Below are 16,975 nucleotides of genomic sequence, written 5' to 3'. Positions count from 1 at the left end.
TTTTTTGTCTGCAGTCGTCTTCAAAAGGGTGCAAGAAGTCGCACCCAGCTAAAACCTCGCCTCCTACTTCGATTTAGCAGATCCGTCTTTGGGCGCGAGCTTAGCTGAAAATGTCCTCCCACATCGACGTCCGTCCCCTCTAGCTGCGATCTCACCCCCTCCTCGCGCAGCAGATGGGATTACCCCTCACAACAGGCGGATCCAATCAACACACCAGCGCATCCTCTGATTAACACTCCTCTAGTTCATCATTAACTGGATTACTCCGTCTGTCTTTATGTCTCTCTCTCCTCTCCCCCTCCCTCTATGTATCTATCTATCATTCTGTCAATCCCACCCCCCAATCAAACTTTACTTTATGTGTTTGGCGCCTGGCCTGATGTGTGATAAACAAGTAATTGCTATACTAATCTTAATCAAGGAAAAATGCTCAAGTCAAGCCTTTAACAACATAAATTCTAGTAATGACCAGCATCCTTCACATTCTTGTTTGGCCACTTTGTGTGTCACAGGTGCTTCCCAGAGCTCTGCATGTTTTTTCCTGCTCAGTCTGGTCTGAGGCGAGGTGGTCCTTGATGAGTCTTAGCCAACAGCTGTTTTGGACAGAGTTTGCTCTCGAGAGTCTCATCCCTGAATCAGCTGCAAAAGATGTTGAGCAAAGCAGAAATCCTTATTACATAAAAAAACATGAATCATTTCTGGATTCTAATGATGGTTTCTAACCAATATTTGCCTTTATTAAAGTTGCCTGCGTAAGAATGAGTCACCTTGAATTCACACTACCAACACATAAATGGGCAGAATATCACCAGAGTAACTGATAACTGCTGCTAACTGTATCCTTTCATACATCCATGACTGTAGCTACTGTTAGCTTGTTAGCTCAGTTAGCAGTGCAGCTAGCTGGACTACCAAGGGAGCATTGTTAACACCACTTTGGGCAGCTGGGAGAAAGAGTTTTTTTCAGTGTAGCATGCTAACTTCAGTAAATACCTGAAGAAAACATTGATGCCTTTGACCTTATGTCGAAACTGTTGTTTCTTCACGTTCTGTTTGGTTTAATTTGGTTTAATTTTCGAATGTTTATTATGCGTTTTCAATGTTTTCCTTTCCTTCAGTATTTTATATCTTCTTGTGCATGTAAAAGATCCACACCACAAACCAAAGCTCCTCTCTCCCACAGAAAATACTGCTCCTCAAACACCTCATCATTAGTCCCACCTTTAATTACGTTTGTGACATCAAACTACATCGCCATGTTACACATTTTCAAAATGTATGCCTAGCAGCTAATTTGGCACAAAATAATCAATAAAGTGAAGCTGCGCGGTTGTCAGCGGTGTTGGCTCAGGTGTGTTTGAGCTGACCAATCAGAGACAGGAGCTAAAACACACAGTTTCAGACAGAGGGGGAACACAGTAGAGTACAATACAGTATGAGAAAATGTGTGAATTGAGCACCAAAGAATGTAAAACTGTTCTATCAGTAACCCAAAACAAAACGATGAACCTGTAAATGGACTTTAAGAAAGCACTGTGAGATTTGGTGGTGAAAGTGGCAGCGTTACTCCCTGGCTTTTGAACTTTTTGGCACATTTTGTTTAATCTTTGTCACAGGCTGTCAAAACACACAAATAATCTCTAGCTCTAAACTAATCAGTAGGACTAAGAAGTCGCTAAATATTGTGCAAACAGCTTATATTCATTCCCGTATTCATTAGTGCTCCAAAAATAAACTCATCGCACACATGCTGTCACTCTTAAGCCTCTCTCACATTCCCCCATAGTTTTCACATTTACTGTATCCCACACATTCCACGGTGCGAAAAACCTGCAGGCTTCCTCCGGGCTCATGACGCAAGAGGAGATTCTTTCCTTTTCTCTTGGGTTCTTACATGTCAGGTGTATTTTCGAGAGCGTCACAGAGTTTGCTGCAAGAGTCGGAAGTTGTCAGGAACGACTGCCTTTTGCTGTTTTCAGACTAATATGGAGGCAAGAAGAAGAGAAAGAGCTCAACTTAGCAAAGTTTGTCAAACATGCGGGTGAAACGCAGGGCAGCCCGACAGACGCAGGACGAGCTTATGAATAAACAAATCAGTCGGCTGCATGATTAGGTGTCGGCAGCGTGCAAACATATGCACCCAGACACATCCCACTTTGCGTATCTGACTGCCTGACCTGGATTGTCACCTCAACCGAGGTAATTTGCGCTGCATGCTGCGTGTGGCCCAACACGATTGTCCGTGGCAGTCAGGGAGCGGAGAGAGTATTTGGGTTAGGAGGGATAATCCACTCACCCCTAAAGAGGATTGGAGAATCTCACAGGCTTTGATGAGTTGTGAGCTGGTGTTTATTTCACATCACAAGAACGGGGCTGTTTGTGTCACCGCCAGGGCGCTCCGGCACGACCACAGTGCCACCGAAAGCACCATGGGTAATTGTTAATGGAGAGGGTGGAAGGGAAAAAAAGGGGGAGTAGGAGGTGGAGGAGGTTAAGGGATAAGGGATAAGAGGAGGGGTGAGAGTGCCGGGGATGTTTTGGTGTCTTCGCTCCTTATCTCACCACAGATCCCGGGGTTTAGAGAGATGATGTGATAACTGAGGCTGCGCTGACCGAGGCACGGATACTGCAGCGCTAATGAGCATCCTCTGAGCTCAGCGATCATCCCCCCTGAAAAAATCATGAGGAAAAAGGGTAGCTCTGCGTGAGCACACTCATGATTTTTATACATAAAGGATGTTTGTTTACACGAGGAAGAAAAGAAGGAAGGAAAAGAAGGATGAAAAGTGAGGAGATCTTTGCAGGCACACCTCCCTCGATGCACAGCACCTCGCGCTTAATTGGCCCGCTTAGCTCGGCTCTGAAACTCCAGGACCACCCCGGTGAGGGATACAAGGGGTTTCTGTCATGCGTCCCTGCCTTTAACCTCAGACAGCACAGGCGGCGGCCTTAGCATTAAAAGTCAGACATTCAAAGTCTAGGCAGCTGAGGCATGGCAGTGCTTTAAAGGCAACTTGTGCCCTGCAGGAAGGAGATTTTAATTAACGGGAGACAAAGCCTTTAATAAACCGACGGCACTCTAAACAAAGGCTGCTGTCTCAGACTCTCTGTTATAACGGCCTCTATGTTTCTGGGACTCATCACACACTACAACTTGTATCTGTTGTTCCTAGTGACAGCTCTAAATATATTTCTCTTTGGTTCGTATCCTTCGTGTCTGAGATCCACAGACTATATATATGCATGCACTAGAAACGAACCCCTTAAGATCTCCCGTTCTCAAAGTGTATGTGTAGCGTGCATTCATTACTACTCGGACAGACATTTCGCAAAGATTTGGGTGGTCTGTAAGATTTATGTAGCTGAATGAACCTGTATTCAAAGGTATTCGGCCATCTCCGCTGACTGACTGTGGTTCTCCATTTTCCACAAGCCGCGCTGAAACAGGGGAATGTTGTCCAAGGCCTCAATTCCATACAGTCAGCTTGGACCAGACGTCCTATACGAGCCTATGAAAAGTGTGTGCATGTGTGTAAATCAAAGGGAAGCAATTGTTCAGTCAAGCGTCTGAAGTCAGTGCTGCTACACAAGACTTTGGAAGGCAGCGGATCTATATATAGATGAAGATATTAAGAGCAGCTGGGAGGAATTAAACTTAATGAGGACAATGTTGCACAGGAATGGTCACAGCAGCTCTAATGTGTGTAACAGTAAGGACAATTAAAGCTGGAATCTGTAATGTTTGTCAGTTCGTTTGTTTATCTGCGAGTCTGAGTGTGGTGAAATGTTCACAGGACAGAGTCTACAACCAGGGCTGGGGAGTCTGAGCGTGAGGCTGAACCTCGGCACGATGGTGGTTTGAGCTCAGTGCCAACGTCGGCAGGCTAACAATGCTAATGATGTTCGGGGTGTATGTTTACCACGTCCACCATTTTTGTTTAGCACATTAGCATCCTAGCGTTTCTAATTAACTAACCACAAAGTAGTGGAACAAGTGAACAAATGAAAAGTTTGATGGTGTTAAATGAAACGGCAAAGGAACAACAAAGTTAGAACGTAGCCTACAGGGAACTCTAATATCCATGGCAAATTTCCTGGCAGTTCATCCAGTAGCTGAGCCCTACATGTACACATTTGCCTTTTCTGTTCTCAGGCACAAAGGTATTTGTCTGAGGAGCTACTATTCCTGTCCTGAAGACAGTTATGTGAGTGCCAGTGGTGTTTCGAGCCGCACACAACTTTAATTCTTCTAATTGATCGCGAGTGACACGAGGAAAGCTTCTGCCCTCTCAGGAGTGCAGCGCTGCCCTCTCCTCTGCAGCTGATTGAAATATTGCTCTGTTCAACCACTTCACTCAGTTAAGTGCTATGTTGCTGCGCCGACATGCTTGATAGCATTCAATTTACTAACTGAGTGAACAGGAATAACTGCCGGTGGCACTGCCCACGCACAGGTATATCGATATGCACACATGCAGAGACACATGCACTGTACTGTAGTGTGATGTCAGAGCTCAGAGTGAGATCAATAGGTACTTCAGCTCTGTGTGATGCTGTATCTAACAGTGAGTCCCATGGATACAAGTGAGATATAGAACCCACTTCAGGTTGAAATGATTTTCCCTGTGAAATATGGACAGAGTGCACGACCCACTCTGACAGCTGTGTTATTGAGACAAAATGCTGCTTCTACTGATGTGGTGCCCTGAGGGGGGCAGTGGCCTCTCCGGGCTCGAATGGCTCACCAGCATGTAATCTTGTTTTTCTCTGCAATCATGGCCACCATTTGCTTTTCCTCAACCCTTCATTCATGGCCTGACATCCCGCGTGTTAGATCCAGCGGTATCCGCACAGGAGAACGACGCCGCTCCTCGTTTTCTGAGCTACTGTTGAAGTGGAGGCTGGGTTTGATCCAGCTCATTAAAACCCAGTTAATGTTTGTGCTGATGGCTCCGCAGAGACAGCCGGAGAGACAAGCCAGTGTTATTCCTGCCTCTGATGAAGCGTCAGCTCAGAGTCTTTATGGCTTACAGATGGAGGAAAAATTCTCCAACAATACACCACCCAACTCTGTAGGGATATCTTTAATTCACACACAAACATTCCCAATTTAATAATGTCAGTGTGAAAAGCCTTTTATGGCGTGCAGCATAATAAGTGTGCAAGTGTGTACATGTGTGTATCTGTGTGTGTGTGTGAATGAGAGAGAGAGGCTGTGAATGTGTCGCGGTTGTTGACAGGGAGGAGACATCTGGAACTTGAGAATTAGATTTGTTTTTTTACAAAAACAACATGGAGACGATCTCTGTTTTATATTCAAACTCTGTGTCAGTTACCCGCCCTCTCTGCTCTCTAACGGGTGTTGTCTTACATTTGTGTTCAATCATCTGTCTGGGATGCCAACGCTCACACCCACAGAGAAAACCCATCCTACATGTGATTACAGATACCGTCACAGAGACGGCATGCAGGCAACAGGAATTGTTTTTTTTCTTTGTGAGAGTAAATATGACATTTCTGGTACATTCTCAGAGAGGTGCTGCATAATTTTAAGTGAGAGCACCAGGAACTACACTCATGTTGTTGTGGCTTATTGTACGGGCTGTGTGGTATCTCAGAGAAGTGCTGTTTGAGTGACGAGGTCAGATAAGAAGTCTTTGTGTGAGGCAGTCCCAAAGCAGAAGACAGAGGTCAGTGTGCAGAAAGCCTCAGGCTGAAATCTGCTCGCATTAGTCTTGAGAATGTGACCTTTCCGTTAGACGTTAACATGAATTTGTTGACTTTCACTCTGCTGTGATAATAAGAGAGAATAACAGAATCCGAGCAACCTTTGTGAAATCATCAGTCATCATTTCATCAACATGTCCATTATTAATCGCACCATGCTGGCAGTGTAACATGAGTTTGAGATTGACCTTTAAACCCCTGTGTGCAGGTGTAAAGGGGCCTCTCACTATGGGCTCTCAGCGGACAGGAAGCGGCGCTCGCAGGAGGGTGAATGCACCGACAGCACGTCAGAACTCACCATCGCCACGCTGCCCAATGACGGCCCCACCTCAGCCGCCGTGGCCCTTCTGTCGGACGAGCCCGGTCTGGTCAACCCCGCCTTCGACCCCAGCATGGAGGACCCCAACAGTCAGTCGGGCAGCACAACCAGCCTGGCCGCCCGCAGCAGCAGCAAGAAGAGTGAGTGTGAGTGGGCGAACGGATGTTTGTGTTCGTGTGTGGTCATGTTCAGTCCTGCATGACGTTACCCTGATGTTACCCGTCCAGAGACAGGGAGCTGGAGGGAGTGTTTGCCAGAATGACAGATTGAAAATCAATACGGCGTAGAGAGCTTTCCAGTTCCACGGTTACATAGTCTCCCAGTCAAAACCAGATGCCAGCGACCTATGTTCAAACATACACTTACACCTGCAGACTTATAACCAGGGCGCTCGTTCAACCTCGAATACAGTCTTTGTTCTCCCTAACGTACTCTGATAGAAATCCTATTAGCCAATTAGCACCACTGACTTGTTTTTTTTTTCAGCAATCCATAAAATCTCTCTTTGAGAGTGAGAGGGCAGTTACATTATGCAGTCAAGGAGAAATGGAAGGAGAGCTGGGTTAAATATAGCCGATGAAAGTGTGTGTTAAGGCCCAGTGACGTGAACACCCCTCTCACCCCTCCGTTTCTCCCACCTGTGAAACCAGGAAGCAGTCACGAGTGTTTCTCTTTGCCCCCCCACCCCTAGTGTGAGCGCACACATGCAGTGGGGACACCAAATGACGCTGCACCAGCACTTTTAGCCTGGCCGGCCGAGCGCCCACCACCACCACAAGCGCCACTACTGCTGAACAAGCTGTCAGCTCCAGAAGCGGCTGGTGCTTTTAAAGAATAATGTGGCTGTCAGGAGCCCTCGCATCTCCCCGAGCCCGCAGAGGGAGGGAGGGGCGCTGCAGAGGCTCGCTGCCCCGTGCTCTGTGCAGCCAGGCTGGGACTGCTGCCTCCCCACTGCAGCCTCCTCCACCATGTCTGTTTTCTTCTTCTTCTTCCAAGAAAAGCAAAGCACTAGACAACGGTCTCTCGGGGGAGGGTCCGTTTTGAATGTTGTCAAGTCCAGGGTGTGTTACATCACTGCTGCAGTTACGCAACCCTGTTACTATACCCAGCACAGATTGAGTTTATTAATTAAAGAGCCACAAGTTGAAAGCTTTCATCCATCCACAAAAGAAAAAGACACAATATTTGAGCATGTTGGAAGTAACTCAACAAATACACCTCAGAAGAAAAAGGACTAGAGGCAAAAACACAGTCTCTCTATTCCTCTCAGCGAGACCACTGCAGCAACACAGCAGGTGTCCCAGTACACAGGGCTCGAAAAAAAGGCTGCCTGGCTCAAGTTTTGCCTTGATGGTGCACTGTGTTTCCTTCTAAACAGAGTTATGTTTACATGCATGGGTATTGGCGCAGATACTGGCCGATACCTGATGCCACATCAGGTATCGGCCATGACATGACTTCAGCCGCTGTGTGCTGACTATGACATGACCAATCCGCATTAGATGCAGTTTACATTTAGCAGAAAAAGCAATTCATAATCAGGAGCTTTTGGGGGGGGGGGGGGGGGGGGGGCAGGGGTTGTGTATCTTACCCAAGGACACTTTAACATGCAGACCAGAAGAATCAAACCCGAAACCTTCTGATAAGAAGACGCTGGTTCTACCCCTGAGCCACGGTCGCCCCTTCAGTTTCTTTGTCATTATGAAATTCAATGTTTTTAGCATTTACATGTAATGTATTAAGTCAGGGTGAGTTGCTGACTCATTTAACTTTCTTAGAAGGATTCCAATGAGTTCCAAACATTGAGGTATTGGTGCTCGTAGATACCCTGAATTTCAATATTGGAGTCACATCAGGAAACCCACCGACATGCACATCCTTGTTTGTGTGCACGATACACAACCGTTACACACTAAGGTGCTACTAGAGATCAGAAACTCTAAAGAAAACTTTAATACAGTTTAGTTTTGTTCAGCAGTACCCTTCACAAAGGCACATCATTCTACTCTATCTCACTATGATCAAGAAGAACGGGGGACTGATGACTGCAAACTTACCACGGTTGTAGTTGTACATCATAAATCGCTGTGCACTGTTTTGGCATCTGATAATCCTTCAGTATTATAGTTTATTGTTCAAAGTGGACCTCCTGGATCACAGGTATTCCATCATCTCACCATCACCTATGGCAACACACCAAACACAGCTCTCAAACATTCACTACAGGACAGGAGAAGGCATTTGATTGGCTGCGAGGAGGCAGGTTCAGACATGTCCGGGCATGTTGAGGGTGAGCTGATGTATAAAGTGCCTCTCTTTCTCCCCCTGTCTCCTCTGCAGTCAGAAACTTTGACCGTTCTTCAGTGAGGAGCCGCTCCTTCAGGAGGTTGAACCGGGCATTCAGTGTCCTGAGGAGGACCAAGAGTGGCAACGCGGTGAGCAATGAGACGTCCGAGGAGAGGGACAACGCCAGGAACTCCAGTGTGCCGCAGGAAGGTATGGATCAGGGCTCGCGTGTCTTGGCTCGGCTCCTGTGACGTGTATATTTTTGTGCTTGTTTGGTGCTTTTCTGTGTTGTGTCTTGATTGTATTATGTCACTGCCGCATTTGCACTTTGTGATTCCCTGAAGAGGGTTCCAGAGAGAGGGCGTGCCTCCAAATGTGTGTATCCACGTTGTTCCCTCAGCTGTACGAGGAGGGTGACACGGCTGGGAGCCCACAGTGTAACAGTAGCATATGTTTCTTTAATAATTCAGCTGCAGATTGCATAAGTCCGCCGGTGCATCACTAGAGACAGATCAGTAGGGAGAGCGGTAGCCTGAGGCACTTTGGACAAGAGTGGAATAGGGGAGGTCAGAGGAGACGTCCTCCCTCTCTTCTCCACCTCCTCTCCCTCTTCATCCCCTCGTGCATCCCCCCTTCCTCTCCTTCTGCCTCCCAACACAGCCAGGGTCAACAGGTTTGCGCCAACTTGATGGAGTAGTCTCCAGAGAGAGCAGCGTTCTTGACATGGCAGTGACACGGCATGTTATGTCATAAAGAGAATGTGCTCTAGGGGTCTTCAATGTAAAATCCGCTGCCCACCATCGGGGCTATTTAAGCAGAGGAAATATAGTTAACGATAAGAGAGCATTACGTTGAAGTACAACTGCGGTGTGATGGGTAGAGGAGGATGGATGTGGTATTGCGTAAGAAAGAAGGATGACGAATGATCAGGGACTAGATTATTCTCTGAGGCCATCACCGAGGAGGCTGAGAGAATAGATTAAATATTCATTGCCCGCCGCTGGAGAGACAAAGATAGAAGGAGAGGATGGAAGTCTGAAGAAGAGATGGATCCACACAGAACAAATGGAGGGAAGAGAGGATACCGAAAATACAACAGAGATAATAAGTAATGGCAGAGGAATGTCCACGCGGAGGGATGAGAAAAAGAGGGAAATGACGGGCCGAACAAAGACGGAGGCTGGACGAGTGTGATGGAGAGGAGGAGGGGTTGCATAATAGCCGCAGGTCCCTGTGTTCATGTGTTCTCCACCCTGGAAGCAATCTGCTGCGATAACGACAAAATATTGACTTTGGAATGGAGAAAGTGCAGCGTGAGTAGAACGAACGACTGAGGCTACGGAGGAGCCAGGGACACAGAGGGAGACGGCCCATTGAGGGATAAGGAGAGAGACATTTCTCATAAAGCAAGAAGAAGAAATACGGCGAGGAGTTCATCTTCTCTGTCATTTATTGGCCGAGGGCTGTTGGCCAAAATAGTCACAGAAGATCCACACCCACCTCCACAAGGTCCGGCCCAGGATGTGTCATTCTGCTGCGGAGTGTGATTCACAACTGGGCATGAGGGGGAGTGAATGAAATGAAACTGGCGGACAAGTACACATCTTTCATAAATGTTGGATGAGGATGAATGCGATACTATTGAGAAGAACATATTTCAATGGCAATCTGAGAGGTATAAACAGGTTCTGAATGTGCTACAAATGCATATTTAAAATCTCTTGTGCAACGCTTGGGCAGATTTCATTCAATTCTTTCAGGAAAAATGAAGAAGATGTACGCCCTTTTGAATTAACATCAACGTGAAATGCTTTGAAATACATTCATACTTTTCTGAGTACAACTGTACGCCCATGTAATAACCTTGTGGAAATTAGAAATCGAGGGTTTTCCCAAGCATACTTTCTACAGATGTAAGTGACTAATGATACAAACATCGAGCAGGATGATCAGCCAAGTCAATTTTCCCTCTTGGCTTGTACAAGTTTGTTTTAGTAACCTGGGGGAGTAGAGACAGCTGGTTCCACTGCTGAACCTCTCCACCACGGTCCTCCACTCTTTCTCCCTCCATGCGTCTCTCTTCCTCCCACTTCCTATCCTGTTTTTTTTGGCTATTTGTCAATTTTTTTCTTGTTGTACAGTAAGATTCAGAGCTAAGCGCAGCCATTTTCTCTCCTGCGCCTTCTCCTTTTTAGTGCTGGCTCTTCCTCAGCTGCACCACCTTATCCCTGATGGGGAACTCACCAGTATTAAGATCACACGGGTGGATCCCTCAGAGCCGCTGGCCATCAGCATCGTCGGCGGCAATGAGACCCCCCTGGTTCGCATCCTCATCCAGGATATCTACAGGGAGGGCGTCATCGCTCGGGATGGACGCTTGCTGCCTGGGGACATGATCCTGAAGGTATCACAGTCGAGATTAGTTTCACAAATCAGTAAAAAGTAAACAAAGTTGTATATTCATGTGCTACACAAAGGCGACTGGACTTGAGTTTCTTGACTTCTCGCTTGAGTTTCCTTCATATAGCACTTACATTATACCATAATAGAGAAGTCCTATTTCTAAACTGCATCTCTGTTGGCCCCTTCAGGTAAACGGCATTGACATCAGCAACGTACCCCACTGCTACGCTGTGGCGACCCTCAAACAGCCCTGCCAACTCCTCCGGCTAACCGTGCTGAGAGAACAGCGCCATCGCTACCGCTCACATTCGCACAGTCACCCACACGGCCACGGGCACGGCCACGACATCGCAGGAGGCCACCCGTCTCACGGCCTACCCCACCATCCCCTGAGGGATGACAGCATCCATGTGGTCCTGAATAAAACCACTCCAGAGGAACAGCTGGGCATTAAGCTAGTGAGGCGGCCAGAGGAGCACGGAGTCTACATCTTTCACCTGCTGGAGGGCGGCCTGGCAGCACGCGATGGACAGCTGTGTGTTGGTGACCGCGTGCTGGCCATCAACGGGCACGATCTACGTTACGGAGCACCGGAACACGCAGCTCTGCTCATCCAGGTCAGTCAGCAGGTCTTTCTATTAAGGTATTGATTTAACTAAGACGGCGGGATTAGCATAGTTGTGACAGTAAAATGAGTCCACATGTTGTTGCACACCATAAACAACTGTGTTCTGTTCTGACTCCAGGTCCCCGAGGTATTAAAGATAATTGTGGTGATTCAGGCTAATTGTGTTGTGCTGTGCTGTTGTGTCTGCACTCGCTGCAGTTAATAGTATTTAATTGTGGTTAGTCCCTGATGGACCGAGCCATGCGGCAGTCTCTGGTTCCTGGTTGATGCCAGTCAATGGTGGTGTGTTTGTGGTTAATGGTGGTTAATTGCAGTGTGTTTGCGGCTGACTCTGCAGGGTCTCCGGGCCCGGAGTTCCTGTCTGCACAGCCTGCCTGGCTCTTCTGGGTCTCTGTGGAGCCAACATGGCCTCTCAGAGCAGCCACTTTCTGTCAGAGATCAAGAACTGGCAGGGAAGAAATTAAATTAGTCCAATTAAGGCAATAATGGGCTGGACTGGGTAATTCAGGAGTCAGCTCTGTGCTGCAGAGACCAGTGGAAATCTCAGAGGAATGACAGAGTGGAGGTAGAGGGAAGCAGCCAGACAGTCTGCGTGTCCCCTGGACCCACTTACATGTAAATGTGTGAATGAGCAGCTGGACTGGCATTCAGTAGTCGAAGTTTGAGTCACAGAGAGGAGACTTAAATAGATTATTACTGGGTGGCAGTGAATTTTAAACGATGACTAACTGGTTCTCCTGCTAATTTCTTTTTAAAGGGTGCCTATGTATCAACTGAACATAGGGCTCTGACAAGGTAACAAATTCCACCTACCAGCTCATCTAAAGCTCACTAATTAACACAATTTTAGACTTTTAGCAGTCTTGGCTGCATGATATCTTATTGTTGTTTTTCCACAAACCTTGCAGGGATATACAATCAACGCTAATTAGACGTGCTGGTGGGCAGATTTTGACACCGTTTAGTGAATCCAGGCTAGCCGTTCTCCCGCTAAGATAAGATAGCTCGCTATTGGGATTAATATCAGTCTTGTCAATCTCTTGTTACAAATGTCTGTTGCCTTGGTATCATTTGCAACTCACGTCTGAACTACGTGTTCACTCTGAATGTTCTCCAGGCAAGCGAGGAGGGTGTCCACTTCATAGTGTCCCGTCAGATCTGCCTACCGACCCCAGACATCTTACAAGAAGCCCCGTGGGGCATGGACGGCCCCCCACCATATTCTCCTGTGGATATAGAACAAACACTCCTGGTGAGCAGTACACACACACACACGTACACACACACACACACACGTACACGAGACAAGAACAGTACCAACACACGGAGAGGATCTCTGTTCCTGCATCTCCCCTTCCCATGATAAATATTCCCTTTCAGGTGCAAATGATCCGTGGAGGTATTATTCTCCCATCAAAGCTGAGCATGTCATTTCAGTAGTACATCAGGCTCTCTCCACCACTCAGAGAAGGGCTGCTGCATCCACATCAGCCTTTTTTTTCACTTTACAGAAAACAACAGCTCACTTCTCAGGATATCCTCCTCCATCCTTCCCTAAAAGAGTTCTCCCTGATCCTTAATGAACCTTGTGATAGCTATAGCTCTAACAATGATCCATTTGACAGCTTCAACTTATTTTTTGATTAACAGATTTATTTTTTAGTTTCACTGTTTGAAGCAGAAAATGTATGATTTCAAATTTGCAGTCAGCGAAGCAGGCCTCCGTGGATAACTTTCCTTAAAAAAACGCATCAAACCACTCATGATTTGGGCTTAATACCCTGTTAAAGAAATAGACTGACACTTTGGGAAAGTTACTTATTCACTTTCTCGCAGAAAGTTAGATTAGAAGATTGACAACTCCATAAAGTCTGTACAGTAAATATTGAAAGTACAGGCAGCAGCCAATTAGTTTAGCTTGGCATAGAGACTAGGGACCAGGGAAAACTGTGTCCTTGGCTCTGTCTGAAGGCAAGAAATCCTACCAGCACCCCTAAAGTCGACTAAATAGCTAAAGTCACTGTGCACAGGCAACAAATAAGCCCAGAAAAAAACACAACTTGTCCTTTGCACTCTGGTTTTATACAGTATACACTAGAAAGATACAATATGTTGAAGGTACAATATTTAACAATTAGCCGCCTTTCAAATTTACACTCAGAACAAATGGTGAGGACTGCTGCTAGCTGTAGCTGACTGTAGCTAGTTAGCTCAGTTAGCCGGGCAGCTAGTGGCTCTGACTGGGAGCTCTGTAGGCTCATTCCTCTCTTGATGAAGGCGTATTATGCGTGTATGTTTACAAACGCAGTACATCCCACAGCAGTGTACAGTAAACAGTTTACTCAACCTACAGTGTGTTGTGTATGCAGGCAGTAACTGAGTTCACACAGCCATAGTCGGCGCCGTGCCCCGGGGTCAGACATGTGACCACGAGTGATCTCCTCCTGTGAGCGCAGCAGAAATGTGTGAATGCAGCACATTAGTGAAGCAGCACAGGCTCCATCCCATCAACCTCAATGTGTCCATGTGTTATTCATTACTACTCCACTCTCCCTCGCTCTCCCCCATCTGACACACAGACACACTCGCCGTAAATAAAACCTCACGCACTTCATCCCACACACGGCCTCGCAGACCGAGTTGCTATCACGACGCCTATGAATAAATCAGTCTCTCTGTGTCCAGCATGCACGCGAAATGAAGAGGCGCTCGAGCTGCTTGATGTCCTATATTAATAACCGCCATATATTATACATGACCAGTTATGCTAATGAGGTCATTCATTAATTAGCAACTATGTCTATGTCACTGGACTCTTGTCCCCATAGCACAACACGTATGGTGTTCATATGAACTCTCCCATCATTAAGAGTCTATCGCGGCTCCCAGAGACAACAGTCCTTATTAATATGCAAATGTGCAGCTCCAAAACCCAATTAGATTATGTAGTATAGAAGGTGCCCTTGGTGCAACAATTAAGTTCATATCATGTTTGTTTTTTGAGTAATTGTGTTCATAAGAATGTGGATACACAAAGAACGACGCCCAGTGACAACTTCAATAATGAATATCCTGCATGTTTTTATATCTCCCACCACGGCAGTGGAACATAAATTAGTACATGACGTTGGGGCTAAAAACAGCCGTGTTGCTTTTAGATCTCCATTATTAATCTACCCCCCACTAAAACTTGTCTCTCCCCGTCCTTTATCGCCTGTGAAGGACTCTTGTCAGAAGCCTGCATGCTACGAGAAGACGGTCACTCTGACAAAGGAGCCATACGACTCCCTGGGCATGACGGTGGCGGGCGGCATGTCCAGCCGAGGGTGGGACCTCCCCATTTATGTCACGAACGTGGACTCTGACGGAGTGGTGGGACAGGAGGGCTCCATTCGCAAAGGTAATAATGAAATACTAATGAACTCTTTGATGTCTCATTTCATTACGCACCTGCATGCTCCATCTTATAATTATCAGACTATTACTCCCAAGTTTTATTACAAGGAATGTCATGTTCAGTGCTTCTGTGCAAATCATTTCTCATTTAGTGGATGGAGCATTTGCTTGGTGAGCTTGTCGCCTGCTGGAGCTCGCATTGTGTCACGTAGACTGTCATGGATTTGGCTTTGATGATGAATACTTTGTATATAACAGACTGAGTGATTGATGAACACTTAAGACTCATGTTTCATTATGAAGTTCATTCATCCAGCAGAAAAACTCTGCTGTGGTTCAGCGCTGCGCAAATTGGCTTCGACACACTTAGACAAAAACACAAACAAACATTAGCATAGCAGCACTAAGGACTTTTTGTGTTCCGGAGGAGAATTTGTGGAGTACGTAATTAATTCGTTATATGAAGTCAGTCAGCTCTGAAATAGAGCAAAACATTGAGCTGCACTCAAATAACTGGATGTAACAGCAGCAGCGTGTAGCCTAAAATGCAGTTGAAGTCAGGGGAGGGAGAGTTTTTTGCAAGTGCTGATTCCAGTATCGTACAACATGAACTTATTAAATCTGTCATTATGTTCATTCCTTCCTGCCAGAAGGTCTGTTTGTAAGAGGAATTGGAGAAATGCTGTGATGGAGCATAACAAGTTCATAAAAACACAAGTTAATTGAGTGTGTTTGTCCTGTGCATGGCTCAAGATGGACATTACTGCATTCATATGGGACAGAGCAGCAGCAGCTGTCTATGTTTGTGCAGTTATGAGACATGTTTGTGTATTAGAATAGACCATTCTTGTGCTTTGCATATCCATGCAGGGCTTACTAGCATGCTAGACCGTGCCGTCTGTTTTTCTTTGCACCACTTTCATCACTAGGAAGCCTTTTAGAGCACAGGTGGCACTTGGTTTCCTGCCTTTGTGTTGTAGCGGGAAGGTTGCTGAATATTAAACAGGCAGATGATAAGTCCCTGTTCTGTAAGGTCTTTGAAAAGCGTTCAACAGGGCAACAACCGTGGGCAGAGGATGAGCTGTGCTGTCCACTTCCTTCCCCGCAGGTGACATCTTGCTAAACGTGAACGGGGTGGACTTGACGGGGGTGACGCGAGGCGAAGCGGTTGCCAACTTGAAGAACACCTCCTCTCCTGTCGTGCTAAAGGTCTTGGAGATGCGTCCTCCGGAGGAAAGCATGCAGGAGTGTGCGTTGCCGCCCTGTCTCACACCCTCACCCACAGACAGCACCAAGAGCCCACTACCCAATGACGACTACTCCCCACTGTGGGTGTCATGGCTGCAGCTACCCAGGTGAGCCCCCGCCGATGTCGGCGTTCTCAGTATTTATACATTTTTCTACTTTCTCCACTCCGGTATAATTCACACCCCGCACCACACTGGGCCTTGTGACCTCTGCCAGCTGGTGCCAACTGCAATTTTGACAGAGCCAGCTGGGGAGAGAGAGCTCATTATACTTTCAAACTAACTTTTCAGCTTTAATATTCACCGCTATTATATCAGCTGAAGTTATGAGAAGGGAAAACTTTTCCTCGGAGTGTAACATGTGAATTTATCTCACTACAATGCACTGTCAGGCAGACAGCGGTGCACTGACAGCAATAAACAACTGCTGCCGCTGCTACTTAAAAGTGAAATAAAAATGTGTTTCTCCTCAAACAGTGAATTGATTAGGAGTCAGAAAGAAGTTCTGAGTCACCATGGAAATGTCTACACCAGTGGTGCATCCAAAAAGATTTTAATATCATTTTCACTCAGCCCCGGACTATCTTTATGAGACTGACATAGAGGTCCAACTATTCTCATTCTTTTACATCTCCTGGGAGAAATAAATCACACCTTCTTTCAAACAGCCTTTGTTTTCAGCACGTGGCTGGTTTCAGCAATCCAGCTAGGAATAGATATAGAGGATATATAATTAAAAGATGCAGTTGAGAGATTAGTGTTTTTAATCTCTCCCTTGGCTCATGCAGGCATCTCTACTGCTGCAAAGACATTGTCCTGCGGCGGAGCACTTCGGGCAGCCTGGGCTTCAGTATCGTGGGAGGTCAGGAGGAGGTCAACTGCAATCAATCCTTTTTTATCCGCTCCATCGTGGAGGGGACCCCGGCCTACAACGATGGCAGGATAAGGTATTCAGCACATCACTTAATA

The 16,975-nt window shown here is 46.5% G+C and overlaps 1 protein-coding gene across 4 annotated transcripts in view; it reads left to right on the top strand.

The window, feature by feature from the left end:
• Positions 1-16,975, top strand: part of lnx1 (ligand of numb-protein X 1) — a 36,734-nt gene that overhangs the window by 18,652 nt on the left and 1,107 nt on the right. For 2 of the 4 annotated variants that reach the window (XM_030432857.1, XM_030432859.1), the window contains 8 exons: positions 5,936-6,192; positions 8,387-8,542; positions 10,528-10,736; positions 10,924-11,352; positions 12,481-12,615; positions 14,586-14,763; positions 15,868-16,114; positions 16,795-16,953. In XM_030432857.1, the coding sequence (XP_030288717.1) occupies positions 5,936-6,192; positions 8,387-8,542; positions 10,528-10,736; positions 10,924-11,352; positions 12,481-12,615; positions 14,586-14,763; positions 15,868-16,114; positions 16,795-16,953 (1,770 nt within the window). The remainder of the gene's footprint in view (positions 1-5,935; positions 6,193-8,386; positions 8,543-10,527; positions 10,737-10,923; positions 11,353-12,480; positions 12,616-14,585; positions 14,764-15,867; positions 16,115-16,794; positions 16,954-16,975) is intronic. The other 2 variants (XM_030432858.1, XM_030432860.1) reach the window with 1 other exon arrangement.

Source organism: Sparus aurata, chromosome 11 (genome assembly GCF_900880675.1).
Source record: "Sparus aurata chromosome 11, fSpaAur1.1, whole genome shotgun sequence".
Classification (NCBI taxonomy): Eukaryota; Metazoa; Chordata; class Actinopteri; order Spariformes; family Sparidae; genus Sparus; species Sparus aurata.
This window is presented reverse-complemented; position numbering and strand designations above follow the sequence as displayed.